The sequence below is a fragment of the Pholis gunnellus genome (assembly GCF_910591455.1).
Source record: "Pholis gunnellus genome assembly, chromosome: 6".
Taxonomy (NCBI): domain Eukaryota; kingdom Metazoa; phylum Chordata; class Actinopteri; order Perciformes; family Pholidae; genus Pholis; species Pholis gunnellus.
The window spans coordinates 24,845,499-24,859,726 of record NC_136532.1 but is presented as its reverse complement, the minus strand read 5'-3'; the positions used below and the strand labels follow the sequence as shown (position 1 = coordinate 24,859,726).

Sequence of the window (14,228 nt, the reverse complement as noted above, 5' to 3'; positions counted from 1 at the left end):
ATAATTAAAACAGAAATAAAAGAAACTTCAAACTCATTTTAGAATGAAGTGTGAGTGAATATCGTATTTTTGCACTAAAAGACGAAACTATAAAGGTGTATGGTGTCGTGGCAATGTAGCATTTATACCCAAATATTGTTTATTTGTATTTTTGCTGAAGGTTATTGCTGATTGTGTCATTTTTGTTGCTCAAAGATTCAAGTATAAATTGCAGAATAATAATAGTTCACTCTTAATCTAAGAAACCTTTAGTCAGAGTCCACCGCTTTCAACTGCATCACATGGTCTTCATCAGCGGAGTCTGCTGTCTGTTGTTTAGTTTTAGTCAGGCAGTCCGTGGGCAACGCTGAGGGGTCCTTTGTTGATGACGTAGCTGGTGATTTGGAAGATGTTGTAGCCGAAAGTTGATGCGCTTTACACTGCGTTGTCTTTTAAATTAACGTGAACATATTTATACAAATGCATAGTACGTACTACAAACCACAAAATGGTACAAACTGCACGTACACCAAATTGAAAGGTGAGTTTGTTTTTTATTATTTTGTTGGTCTAAAACAAAAGCGACGTGTTAGCATGTTAGCTTGGAGCTGTAATTAGCCGCTAGCTAACCAAACTGCTATACGAATTCTGTTATTTTAAGATCGACTTGGTTAACGACATTATTATTTACCACTTACGGATTAAATTAAATTGTGTGTAGTTCAGTTGGGTTCTATAGGTGTAGTCGGCTCATAGTTATTTACTCAAAAAGCCCGTTATGTCAACAAAAATCCCAACTTTTGAGACTTGTTCTGGAGGTTGTGAACGTTTGCTAGCACGTAAGGCCAAAACAAAATGTCCATGTTACTGAACGGAGTTTGGTGTTATTAGTTTTTCTTTTATCCGATTAGAGAGGAACGGATATATTAATAATAATAACTTTATTTATATAGCACCTTTAAAAACAGAGTTTACAAAGTGCTTTGACAGACAAAAGCAAGACAATAATAACAATAACAGGAAGCTCAGTGAACAGTTGATACGATAAGAATATATATATTTATATATTTTCTTTATTGTTTTATTTTCTTATCTTATTTTTATTTGTTGATTTTTCTAAATTATTTTACTATATATATATATATATATATATATATATATATATATATATATATTTTTTTTTTTATTTTTTATTTTTTTTATTTTATTGTTTTATTTTTTATCTTATTTTTATTTGTTGATTTTTCTAAAATATTTTACTATATATATATATATATATATATATATATATATTTTACTATATATATTACATTTTTTTCTTTATTTTTGTTTGTTGATTTTACTAAATTATTTTACTATGTATATATATTTATATATATTTAGTAAAATCAATAAATAAAAATAAAACAGAAAAGCGATGACATCACTTAAAAGCCAGTCTTTAAAAATGTGTTTTAAGAAGTGTTTTAAAACACATTATTGATTCTGACAATAGGGATCGTTAACGTAGGTAACACATTACTTGCATGGCAAGTCGGTTCACCTGTTCAAATCAGTCAGTTAGTGTTATCTCGCTGATACTAAGCTTTTAAACACATAATATGGAGAGGAAACAGCTTTCTCCTGATGTGTGTTTTTGTTCTGTCCTCTTGAATTCAAGGTTTTACTAAAGATGTAGTTTTAATAAGTGTGTCACTTGTATTCTTGCTAAACTAGACGATAAAAACAACTCCACCTGACCCCAACGTACAAGCCACGTCCAAACATGTTTAAGACTGAGAGGGAACTTTTATTATTCTGCAATTTATACTTCATAGGCTACAGCAAAAATACAAATAAACAATATTTGTGTATTAACGCTACATTGTCACGACACCGTACACCTTTTATAAAATACAATATTCACTCATTCTAAAATTAGTTTGAAGTTTCCTTTTTCTGTCACATTTCTGTGTGAAAGAAATATTAAAATGTTTAGCATGAAAAAAAAACCTAATACTGAAAACAACAAGTATATATTTAAATAACTCAATCCTGCTGTTTTGTAGAATAAGCTGCAGCATTAATCGGATCTTCTCTGTCTTTGTGTTCTCAGCTTCATGTCAGACTAAAGCGGACCCCCACGGCCCGGCCATGCCTCAGAAGCCCCAAAAGAGCGCCCAGACGGCCCACTACATCGAGGTGGGGGGGTATCAGTACTGGCCCGTGCTGGTGCCCCGCGGTATCAGGCTGTACACCTACGAGCAGATCCCAGTGTTTCTGAGGGAGAACCCCTACATCACAGACGGATACAGAGCCTACCTGCCCTCCAGACTGTGCATCAAAAGGTGAGAACTCTATACATCCTCAGAGGTGTGCAGCGTAACTCCAGAGGTGGGCTGCGTGTACGTGCTTCATGCAAATCAGACTTACAGCACAACAGAGGTTTTAGAGAAGATGTCAGTCAGTTAATTCAAACTAAACTCATGTTAATCTAGAAGCTTGTCGGAGCCAACGGACTGACGTTCAGCGTGTTCTAAACTTTTTTGCGTGTTCATACAGAAGGTGAATTTAAGTGTTCTACGCTGTGAGGTTGAGCTCACTGATCTCCGTCTGTGGTGAAAGATGATTTTTGGGAGCAGAGTGAGAATATTTCGTTCCTCCTGACTGTTTTTGTACCGTTCCTCTGCGCAGCCTCTTCGTCCTGTCCAACGAGTCGGTGAATATCTGGAGCCATCTGTTGGGCTTCCTGCTCTTCTTCTTCGTCGGCGTGTACAACATGGCCTTCGTGCTGCCGGCCATCGGCGCCTCCAAAGAGGACTACGTCATCTACTCCATCGGACTCTTCTGCTTCCAGGTACGGGACCGGGTTTACTTTCGGCCACGACAGTCGGAGGAAGCGTCTGGCGATTGGACTCCATCCTGAAGGAAGACAATCGATGTTGATGAAGGGAGTTGCTGCGGAGTTATAAACAGCATAGTATAGGATGTCGAAAAAAGTAATGAAAAAGTCAGTGTACCATGTCGAAAAGTCATAACTTTACTTAAGTTACTTTATTTTTAAAGTTGCTTTTTTAGTTACTTTACTTTTAAAGTTACTTTTTTAGTTACTTTACTTTTAAAGTTACTTTTTTAGTTACTTTACTTTTAAAGTTACTTTTTTAGTTACTTTACTTTTTTAGTTACTTTTAAAGTTACTTTACTTTTTTTGTTACTTTACTTTTAAAGTTACTTTATTAGTTACTTTACTTTTAAAGTTACTTTTTTAGTTACTTTACTTTTTTAGTTACTTTTAAAGTTACTTTACTTTTAAAGTTACTTTTTTAGTTACTTTACTTTTAAAGTTACTTTTTTAGTTACTTTACTTTTTTAGTTACTTTTAAAGTTACTTTACTTTTAAAGTTACTTTTTTAGTTACTTTACTTTTAAAGTTACTTTTTTAGTTACTTTACTTTTTTAGTTACTTTTTTAGTTACTTTACTTTTAAAGTTACTTTTTAGTTACTTTACTTTTTTAGTTACTTTTAAAGTTACTTTACTTTTAAAGTTACTTTTTTAGTTACTTTACTTTTAAAGTTACTTTTTTAGTTACTTTACTTTTTTAGTTACTTTTAAAATTACTTTACTTTTAAAGTTACTTTTTTAGTTACTTTACTTTTTTAGTTACTTTTAAAGTTACTTTACTTTTAAAGTTACTTTTTTAGTTACTTTACTTTTAAAGTTACTTTTTTAGTTACTTTACTTTTTTAGTTACTTTTAAAGTTACTTTACTTTTAAAGTTACTTTTTTAGTTACTTTACTTTTTTAGTTACTTTTTTAGTTACTTTACTTTTAAAGTTACTTTTTTAGTTACTTTACTTTTAAAGTTACTTTTTTAGTTACTTTACTTTTTTAGTTACTTTTAAAGTTACTTTACTTTTAAAGTTACTTTTTTAGTTACTTTACTTTTTTAGTTACTTTTAAAGTTACTTTACTTTTAAAGTTACTTTTTTAGTTACTTTACCTTTAGAGTTACTTTTTCAGTTACTTTACTTTTAAAGTTACTTTTTTAGTTACTTTACTTTTAAAGTTACTTTATTTTTATTTGAAAAACTCTTATTCCGTATCCCTGTAGTGTTGATTCAGAGTAAGCACTGCATTAATTACAACACCTTGCACATTTGGAAAACCAAAACTACACATATCTTTAATTTCAACCAACATATAAACAGTACAGTACACTACCTTACAGGTTTGGCGAATAGAAGTCTGTGTTCAGTGCATAATGTGCATGGCATGGGAGAAGATACATTCATCACCAGGTTGACCACAGCTGGCCGCTTCACTCCTCTGTGTCGGAGCTGTCTGCTGCGTCGGTGTTGTGGGTCAGCATGTAGTTGTCGATGGAGGGGCAGTTGTGGATGGAGTAACGCAGACGCTCAGCGAGGATGACCTGGCTCGTGTAAGGGGGCAGGCGAAACAGGAAGAAGCAGGTCTGTGCAGTAGGGAGGCCGTTGACGGGCTGTAGGACATGATAGGGGGAAAAAGTTTAGTAGTTTGTACTATTGATATGTTTGCCCTCGTCAACAGGCTCAATTAATAAAAAAATAGATAAAGATGAATTGCTAAATATACTTCAGGTCTGTTTCACCAAGTTTACCTCGGCAGGGCTTGTTTTACTGTTGTGTTGAAAACAAGGTGTTCTCCTCATGTTGAGCAATGTGCTGGTTTAAATCAGCCAGATATCCTGGAACCTGTCGGTGTGCCGATCGCTTGGTGTTACCGTAATCTGAGCGCGTACAGAAGGACATCAGCACAAACATTGGCCGTTTTTCTTTTTCTCAACACGTGAAAACAACACAACCGGTCCAGCAGTTGGCTGGACCGGGCTTCACAAGCGGCGTCTCAAAGGCAGAATAATGAGCTGAAAAACGGGTTAAATCATAATATTTAGCTGCTTGTTATCTCACATCCTCGCCGTGTGCCCGTCTGCAGCTGTGCATGCTGTGCTCGGTGGGTTATCACCTGTTCTGCTGCCACCGCTCGGAGAAGACCAGCCGCCGCTGGATGGCGCTGGACTACGCCGGGGTTTCCATCGGCATCCTGGGCTGCTACGTCCCCGGAGTCTTCTACACCTTCTACTGCAACAACGTGAGTTCACCGGCTGTCTTATTAACCCCCCAGACCCCCAGACCCCCAGACCCCTAGACCATCAGACCGGATAAGAAAGGATAGATGTGGAAATACAAGAAGAGATTCGTAGTATAGATGTTCTATAGAATACTCATTTACTACACACAAATGAAGCACGAAAATAAGAATAAGAGCAGCTAACATGTTAATACTTCTGACATAAATAGTAACTAGAAAGTGTATTAAAATGAGAAAACGGTAAATATTAAAATGCTCTTGAAGGAATCTAATGTGACCGCTGATTTAGATTTCACATTCTTCGTCTTCTAAACTTTTATTTCACCACTTTGTCTGAAGCTTCACTTTGAAATCCTTAAAAAGAAATGCTGAATGTGAAGAAGCTGCGTGTTAGTTTAGTAGTTAACGTCGTATTCTAGTAAACAAACTGCTCCACTGTTCCCACACGTTTCCCCTGAACTCACGATTATTATCTGTAAATCACTCTTCTATGCTCACGTCTGCTCTCTTTTCACTTTTAACACTTCTTTGGTACCAATTTGGAAAACAAACCCTTCACTTCTACATGACGTTCTGTCCAGTATCTTGACGTTGTGTTCCTGGTTCTCAGGGTTTGTTTCAGTCAGTAGTGGTTCATTTATTGGTCCCGGCTCTTTAGGACAATCAGAACAATTTAAAAATGTTCATAAGTTGACTTAAAGCGACCGGTACAGATGTGCGAGTCTCATCCTTGTTTTGTTTTGGATGTAGTTAACGCTAGCTTTGCTAATGTTCTTAATCTTTTGTTGTATTTGTTTAAATGTTCATCACATCCTGACAGCAATCGATTATTCAAATGTTCACTGGATTTAGAGCTTTCAGAGCTTGTAACACTGGGCTGCTGCTGTTTGTAGGTTGGATAGTTTAATATCTAGCGTTCTCTTGCTAGCTTTAAGTAGCGTGCGATCTATGCAGGGAGAAGATACTGACGTTCTCTTAGTCCCTCACACACCGTTGATGCCACTTATTTAGTTTCTTAAGCTTTCACACACTTTTGGTGGACTTCCTCTGTGGATGGAAAACCTGCTGCTGCTGCTTTCACATGATGAGAAACATGGAACGTAAACAACGGTTTGATACTTGATGCTGCAACACAGAAGTACACAAGTACTGCGATCTGATACGCATCCCTCTTTGAGAATAATTGAGTTTTTTATGACTGTAACACTGCAGAGTGTAGATAATGTAAATATGTGTGTGTGTGTGTGTGTGTGTGGAGCGCCACTGCTTTAACATCTAACCGCCGACTTTTTATGTTAGCTCTCCTCGAGAAGCTGTAATTGAAATGTAGCTGAAGTGAAGCTGTGTGTGTGTGTGTGTGTGTGTGTGTGTGTGTGTGTGTGTGTGTGTGTGTGTGTGTGTGTGTGTGTGTGTGTGTGTGTGTGTGTGTGTGTGTGTGTGTGTGTCTGCCTGCCGATTGACTCATTGTTCTGGTGAATAAGCAACACGACACCACAGCCTCTGATGACAGCCGCCCACCACCGTGTGATTTTATTTCCTCTCCCGGTTTGCTCCTCTTGTGTGTTTCTCTTGGCTGCTTCGCTTTCCCCCACGCATGTTGGAAGCGCCGGCTTATTTTGCCCCCAGAACGCAGCTGAAATCTGCTCCAGCCCGAACCAGATGGCTGCGTTCACGGAGCGGTCCGTCACTCCTGTTCCCCACCATATGACGCTCGCAAGTCTGGGAGCTGTCTCAGCGAAGTGCACCCCCCCCCCTCCCCCACCACCACCACCACCACCACCCCCCCAAACCCAGCGTTCTTGCCAAGACTGGGGCTCTGCTTCTGGGTGGCTCCACTCCTGCAGCAAGCCAAGCCCCCGACAGAAATGTTTTAGTTTATATTTATATATTGAGCCAGTCAGACTCTGGAGTGTTTCATAAAATGCAGATTTGGAGACGTGAACACGGTGTCTTGTTAGAGGAGCTTTAAGAAGAATCTTTTTTGGCTGCAGCCGAGCGGGGCCTTGTTCCGGGTGCAAATTTATTCACCGTGATATTTCAGCGAGGACTCGTCACATGAGGACGTGTGACTGGACGGAGGCCTACATCCACACACACACACACACACACACACACACGGACAGAAGGGGACGGAGACGAGGCGGTCCAGACTGTGCTCGCTGTTCCTAATAGAAGTTTAAGTCACAGCGAGGAAGTATTCTTCAAAAACACGAGACCTGTTCGCTTATTTTATTAACACGTGCGTACATAAAATCTTCCCACGCATAATTGTAGAGATCAGAGAACCTGCGTTGTTCATTTTAATACAGAACGTGTGCAGATTCTACTGTATGAGGAGAACATTAAACCGTCCTGCTGCTGCTTCCTTCTTTCTATGCAGCAGTAGATACCTCAGGATGTCTTTAAATGTGTCACAAACGAGGATGAACTGGTTTAAATGTGGCGCTCAATGGTCACAGTGACCTCGGGAAACACGTTTTTTTTTGCCATAAGTCAATAATGAATATGCTAATTATCACAAATTCACACGAATGTCTAATAGGATGAAATGAAGTGGAGACATTGTGGGCGTGCGTACAGCCGTGAGCTTTAAAATGTTGTTTAATTCCTTTTCTTGGTTTTAGTTTAACACGATGTGTCTGATGTTGATGAACACATCATCACAGGGTGGCTTCAGGTGGCCGTTCTAAACTCTCTCAAACCTGCAGCTTCCTGACCCGCGTGCATACGATGTAATGTGTTGCGCTTCCCGTCCTGCAGTACTGGCGGCAGGTGTACCTGGTGACGGTGCTGGCCATGATCCTGGCCGTGTTCTTCGCTCAGATCCACCCTCACTACCTCGGCAAGCAGTGGAAGCAGCTGCGCTCGCTGGTCTTCTGCCTGGTGGCCGGTTACGGCCTCATTCCCACCTTCCACTGGATCTGCATCACCGGAGGATTCTCCTCGGAGCTCGTCCAGGTGAGTCTCTCCAGGACCGCCGTGCTCATTCATTTATGGAGGTTCCGTTTGATGCTTTGTTTGTTTTAGAGGAACAAATACGGAAGATTCGTTTCTCTGCGGAGATTAAAACTTCTGTTTCTCTTTTGACTGATGTCCGCTTCAATTATTTTTTTCAGCTACAATTTTAATGCAGTTTTCTTCCCAAATGCAGGTGTTTGGTCTCTATAAGATAAGCAACTAGCATTCATTTGTGTTTTGTTATGTAGCTGCTGTTCAGTTTAATCCACAAACTGCTTAAATCCTTTTTTTATTTCCTCCCTTCAGGCTTTTGTTCCTCGGGTTCTGGGGATGTACTTCATCGCTGTGTTAGCGCTCATTTTCTACGTTTCAAAAGTTCCTGAACGCTACTTCCCAGGTGAGACTGCTTTGCTCAAGAGCAGTGTGTGTGTGTGTGTGTGTGTGTGTGTGTGTGTGTGTGTGTGTGTGAGACTCATCTGAGTGTCTTTTAAAATGGAATACGTCACACTTCAGCTCAAGTTATCAGATTTATGAGAACCTCTTACAGACAGTTTAGACGGTACTGTGGGTCGGACGTCTTATTTCTTCTTCTGTGGTGTCGCTGCAGGTCAGCTGAACTACCTGGGCTCCAGTCACCAGGTGTGGCACCTGCTGCTGGTGCTGATGTTGTACTGGTGGCACCAGTCGTCGTGCTTCATCATGGCGTACCGACACAGCCAGCCCTGCCCCGACGCCCCCGCCCACCAATAGGACGCCGCTCTGCGCGGCGGGGATCCCCGACTCTGTCGTAAGCAGCACCGTGCAGAATACCACCAAACCGTTTCCTCGTTAGTGCAGATTTAAACGAGAGAACTTTGAGTAAAGTCTTGTAGAAACTGTCACAACTGACATTAAGCTGATTGAACTTTTTATTAAATAATATAATCAATATAATTTAGATTTAAGTCAGATCAAAGAATAAGTGATCAAATGATCTAATGTGACGTTTGACACATTTGAGGTGCTATTGCTATTGTTGCATTGTCTCCTTTCATTGTTTAAACCATTGTCTTCTCTAGGTTGGTGAATGAAGGACGCGTTCAGTCCACCTGACCTGTAGGACCAGCCGGGCTGCAAACAGGGAATCGAACCTGTGACCCGTGTCCAGTATGTTTTTACCGGCTCGTCACCAACAAACAAACTCTGCAGCTGAACTACAGAACGTGCACTGCGATCAAATTTACACTCAAAACAATTCAAGGTTAGTTTAGCCGCGTAGCAGTTTTGTTTTCTATTTTTAATAAAAGATGTTCTCTAAGTGCCTATTAATTAAACATTATGTAGCACTCGGTAAATTATCTTACATTTTGCTCCCTGAAAGCCCAATATTTCAAATAATCAAGTCAAATTAAATTCAGTGTTTTAATGTCTCCGCTGGATATTCGTAAATAAAATCTGTTTTTAAAGTGTTGAAATTTCAAATGTATTGTATTTCCAAACTTTAACAAGTTGTCGGTGTTTGAACTTTGAGGCTCTTAATGAGAACAAACGAACAGTAACTCATGAATTCACGTTTAGATATGAAAACCAAAGAGATATTAAACGATTTCTTCTTCGAGCTTCATTTTGTGCTTTAGCGTGAGCAGCAGCAGTATTATTATTATTATTATTATTACCGCTGAGAGAGACAATCAACAGATTGTTTAACATGTACATACAAGTACCACAGATGTACAAGTACCACAGATGTACAAGTACCACAGGACGTAATGTGTCGTGCTGCTCTGCGTTCAAACTGACATTTATATTGTTTCACTTCTGGAATGTTTTCTTTGAAAAGTGTTTTATTCCAGTTTATTAAACTGTTGATTTCTTATTTTCCAGCTCTGACGAGAGAAAGTTGAGGCGTATTAAAATGTTGCGTGGTCAGTTTTTAGATATTTAAACTAACACTGACGTCTTCACTGTGAATCATGTTCACAGAAGCTGAAAATAATGTTTTCGACAGACGTCGTACATCTCAGCTGCCTACATTCATTACAAATATTTAAATAATTGTTAAACATTAATGTTTTTTAGCACTTTGAGTTCTCAAAACATGGATTGATTTATTCTACATGTGGGCAACGTTACTGTAATTACTGTCGACTTAAAGTTTTGTTTGTGAAGATGTGAGTCCTGATTGTGTTCCTGTGAACAGAGTTTAACTAAACCGCGGGATTGTTCAGACTCGATGCTCTCGGTTCCTTTTCTCCGGCTCATTTTGGGGTGATGTGCAATGTTCAAGTCAACTGCTTCTTTCTTTTGTCTCTGAATGAATTCATTCAACACGTTCACGATGGACAGACGTCGTCTTCACTGAAACCTCTAAATTCTCTCAAATGTTAGTTTGTGTAAACAAAACAATAGTTGTCCAGTTGAATGTTTTGGAATGAAAGTCATTTCTTTTGTTTGTCATATTTAAAGACGAATGGTGTTGTTGTTGTTGTGTATTTAAGTTATTCTTTGTGACGTCTTGAGACGTCGGCTGTGTGTCTGAAGAGGTTTTTGTAGCAGCCGGAATTTTTTGTATCTCGACTTTTCATACCTGAGCGATCAGTGCTGAACCTGACTCTAAATAAAAAATAAAATAAATTAACCACGTTCCATTTAAAAGAGTGACACTGCTTTGTTTTCAAACCTGTGAGATGACTCTTTGTTTTGTTTTTTATTGCATCAAACAGCAGAATAGCAGAGAAACACAATATGAGATTGACCTTTGTGGACAGAAATAAAGAATAAAAGATGTGACGTAGTGATGAAACGGTTCCACTGGTGAAAACAACCTGCAGGTTTAATTCAAACAGTGAAGGTAAAAGCAGTGGTAAGGCCGTCGATGTGGAGAACACACAGAGACTAGTTCTTGAATATAAATTACCTGATTACGCTTCACAGATCACTCCGCCGCTCTTTGATTTTAGTTCCCTTTTATGAATCACATCCTGCAGCGTTAACAAATAACACGAAAAGACCAAAACCAGTAACAAACAACTGAGTGTAACCGAGGCCTGATACCTTATTTTGCTTTCTAGTGTATTTGGACCAAATGTGGATTAATCCGCCGCTGAAAATAGTCCCCGACAAATGCACTAATTTGTCCAGTTTTGAGTAACATTTGATACAAACTACAGTGACCAGCTGTTTTTACTGAACCTATTTTAAAAGAGAAACTATATTTTTGACACGTTTTCAAAGGAATACAGGACTGTCTCAGAAAATTAGAATATTGTGATAATCCCCATACGTGTGATTTAGTTTACTGAACCAAGCTGAGTGTTTTTCAAGGCTCAGGAAACCCTTGCAGGTGTTTCGAGTTAATTAGACGATTCAAGTGATTAGTTGAATACCCTACTAGTATACTTTTTCATGATATTCTAATATTTAGAGATAGGATATTTGAGTTTTCTTAAGCTGTAAGCCATAATCAGCAATATTAAAAGAATAAAAGGCTTGCAATATTTCAGTTGATTTGTAATGAATCCAGAATGCATGACATTTTAGTTTTTTTAATTGCATTACACAAAATAAAGAACTTTATCACAATATTGTAATTTTCTGAGACAGTCCTGTAGTTTTGACGTGTTTATCGATACCTCACTCATCTATTCTAATATGAAGCACCAGGTTAGCTAAGCTTAGCATGAAGACAGGAAACTGACGGTAACAAACTACGGACACCTTTTACATGGCCGGGCGCAGTAACTTCCTGGGTTAGTTAATGCTAAGCTAAGCTACAGCCTCTTGACTGTGGGAACCAATGGGTGTGGAGCTGAGAGCCACAGACAGGAAGTATTGAGCGACGGACTAACACGTTGTTGGTTTTGGTCTTTTCCATTTAACTGATCGCACAGGTCCCATTTATTCTTCAGCATGAATTAATTAACGTTATATTTAGTGTTCGGAGCGCTAACATTGCTGAGAAAGATTGTGAGTTTTTGAAGACGAGCGATCTAAATGTGGCTTTGTGTTATTTCTAACAGAATGTGTTGAGTTTTATAACTTAATAAAATAAAGAATTAACAGAAGTTTACTGCTAGAAAAGAAAAGAAAACAGTTAGGAGCCTAAATTTAAACCTGACCCAACTTTTTAAGGAAGTACAATAAAATTCGATCTCTTGTAGTATTTAAAGTGTAACGCAACACAACTACGGTGAAGTTATGCATAGACAAAGGATTTAGAAAAACAAGTGGTTAAGGACAAACCCCCGAACGATTCCCCCGACATGAAAAGGCCAACGTGGGCCGACCGTGTCGTGGTTTTCGAGGTACTGTGCAGCAAAGGTGGAGCCCAGCTCAGGTAAGGCTTCGTGGTGCTTAAAAAAAGAAACAAACATATTGGTAGATCAGAAGCCATAAAGAGCTTTTTGCAGCGACATCCGATCCGGTTCAAACGTCTTTTCAAGCGTTAAGATGCAGCATAAAAGGCTTTCTCAGCACACAGGTACAGCTGAAAGATATGTGGAAACGTCACTCACACTCCACAGGATTTAGGTTTTCGTTATTCAAAGAGAAGAAGCGCTGGGGTTAAGTTTTGTCGATTGGTTGAAGGTGTTCCCAAGCCCCCCAAAAAAACCCAAAAATGAAGAGGTTATTTAACCGCAACTGGCAGAGAGACGGGGAAGACTGCAAGGAAAAGTCACTGCTTGGTGGGAAAAGGTGCCGCTCCGAACGGGTCGAGGTCCAGCGGCTGTGAGGGCGGCTGCTCCGGCTCAGGTCCGCTGACGACCATTTCTGTGAAGGGCACCGCCCCGAAATCATCCATGCTGCCGTCTCCGAGAGCACTGTGAACGGAGCCCGACCAGGACTTGCCGTTGGCCGTGCCCAAGTCGCTTTTGCTTTCAGAGAGTTCCTGATACTGGCCGTGCCGGCTGTCGTCCGGAGGTTGGAAAGGCTTGGCTCCAAACGGGTCTAAAAGGGCCTCGTCCACCGGCAGAGATGCTCCTTTGTCTTTCCCTTCGGCCATTGTTATATCAACGCTGATGTTCTCCTTCGAGTCCGAGGTGCTGAGGAACTCGTTGCTGCTCTGCGAGTCTCTCCGGCCGACCTTCTTGTGTCTGCGTACTCGCTCCGGCGTGCGGTAAGTCGGCTTGCCGGTCTTGCGCCCACCGGTCGGCGTGCCATGGTGGCGTTTGCCGTTGCTGCCGCCGGCCGTGGCCTCCTGCTTGGTTTTCCTCTGGCGCGACGACAGCCTCTGGAGGCTGCGCTGCTTCAGCCTCTGTTGCTGCGGGCTGGCCGACTCCTCGAAGGACGGCTGGAAGATGTCTTCCGCGCTTCTAGAGGTGGCGGGAGGCGGCTCGTCGGGGCCCGGCTGGAAGGGGGAGAAGCCGAAAACGTCGATGCCGTCGGGAGACACGGGCGGCGTTTGACCCAAGGGAACGTCGCTGCCGCTCTTGCCCGACTTGGAGAGGTTCCGGTTGAATGGCGCTTTGGTAAAAACGTCGAAAACGTCAAAGTCGTCCGCGGCTCGCTGCTCCTGGCTGACTTGCCTGAAAGGCGCTTTGGCGAAGATGTCCGAGCTTACTGAAGGCCCGACGGGCGAGGTTCCTCCGAGGAAGGGAACGGCGCCAAAGACATCAACAGAGTCCTCAGCTGGAGCAGCTCTCACCCCGCCGGGCGACTCCGGAGGGGTGATCAGAGTCATGGCAGAATCCTCCTGAGGACTCCCTCTAGCGGCGGCCGGAGCTGCTTTAGCGGCCGGAGCTTTCCTCGAGCGGTTCTTGACCCTGCTGGGGTCGTAGTCCGAGTCCGAGCTGTGCTTGTCCTCATCCTCCTCGCCCTCCTCCTCAGAGTCCATCAGCAGAGGCCTCTGTCCTATATTCTCCAGCTCGGTGTCTTCACCGTGCTCACTGTTCAGCGCTTCTTCCTCCTCCGCCTCTTCGTCCTCGCTGCTCTTTGGCGAAGGAGGGTCGGACTCAAAGTCACTGTCGGACTCTTCGCCGGGTCTGCAGTTGCTCTTTCTGCCTGGTCTGTGCTCCTTGGCTGCCGCCGCCGGCACCGGCTCCACCACCGGCTCCACCACCGGCTCCACCACCGGCTCTAGACTGTCTGCAGTGGTTGAGACGAGAGCAGGAACGCTGACTTCCTCATTGGTTGGCTCAGTCTTCATCTCATCGGTACCTGAAACAAGACACAAATGCAAGAGTTAAAGATGTCAACAGTCTCCTC

General features: G+C 41.3%; 2 protein-coding genes across 3 annotated transcripts in view; one reads left to right on the top strand and one right to left on the bottom strand.

Annotated features, from left to right (window-relative positions):
- Window positions 1-382: 382 nt before the first annotated feature.
- paqr3a (progestin and adipoQ receptor family member IIIa) lies at window positions 383-10,590 on the top strand. Its single transcript, XM_079162102.1, has 8 exons — window positions 383-520; window positions 2,075-2,306; window positions 2,653-2,815; window positions 4,932-5,087; window positions 7,848-8,045; window positions 8,352-8,442; window positions 8,653-8,832; window positions 9,104-10,590. The coding sequence occupies exons 1-7, from the start codon at window positions 460-462 to the stop codon at window positions 8,793-8,795; spliced, it is 1,044 nt and encodes a 347-aa protein (XP_079018228.1). The 5' UTR covers window positions 383-459; the 3' UTR covers window positions 8,796-8,832; window positions 9,104-10,590.
- Window positions 10,591-10,707: 117 nt separating this feature from the next.
- The window catches only part of bmp2k (BMP2 inducible kinase), a 42,514-nt gene continuing 38,993 nt past the window's right edge, over window positions 10,708-14,228 (bottom strand). For both annotated transcript variants that reach the window (XM_079162100.1, XM_079162101.1), the window contains exon 16: window positions 10,708-14,180. In XM_079162100.1, the coding sequence (XP_079018226.1) occupies window positions 12,700-14,180 (1,481 nt within the window). In that variant the 3' untranslated portion in view covers window positions 10,708-12,699. The remainder of the gene's footprint in view (window positions 14,181-14,228) is intronic.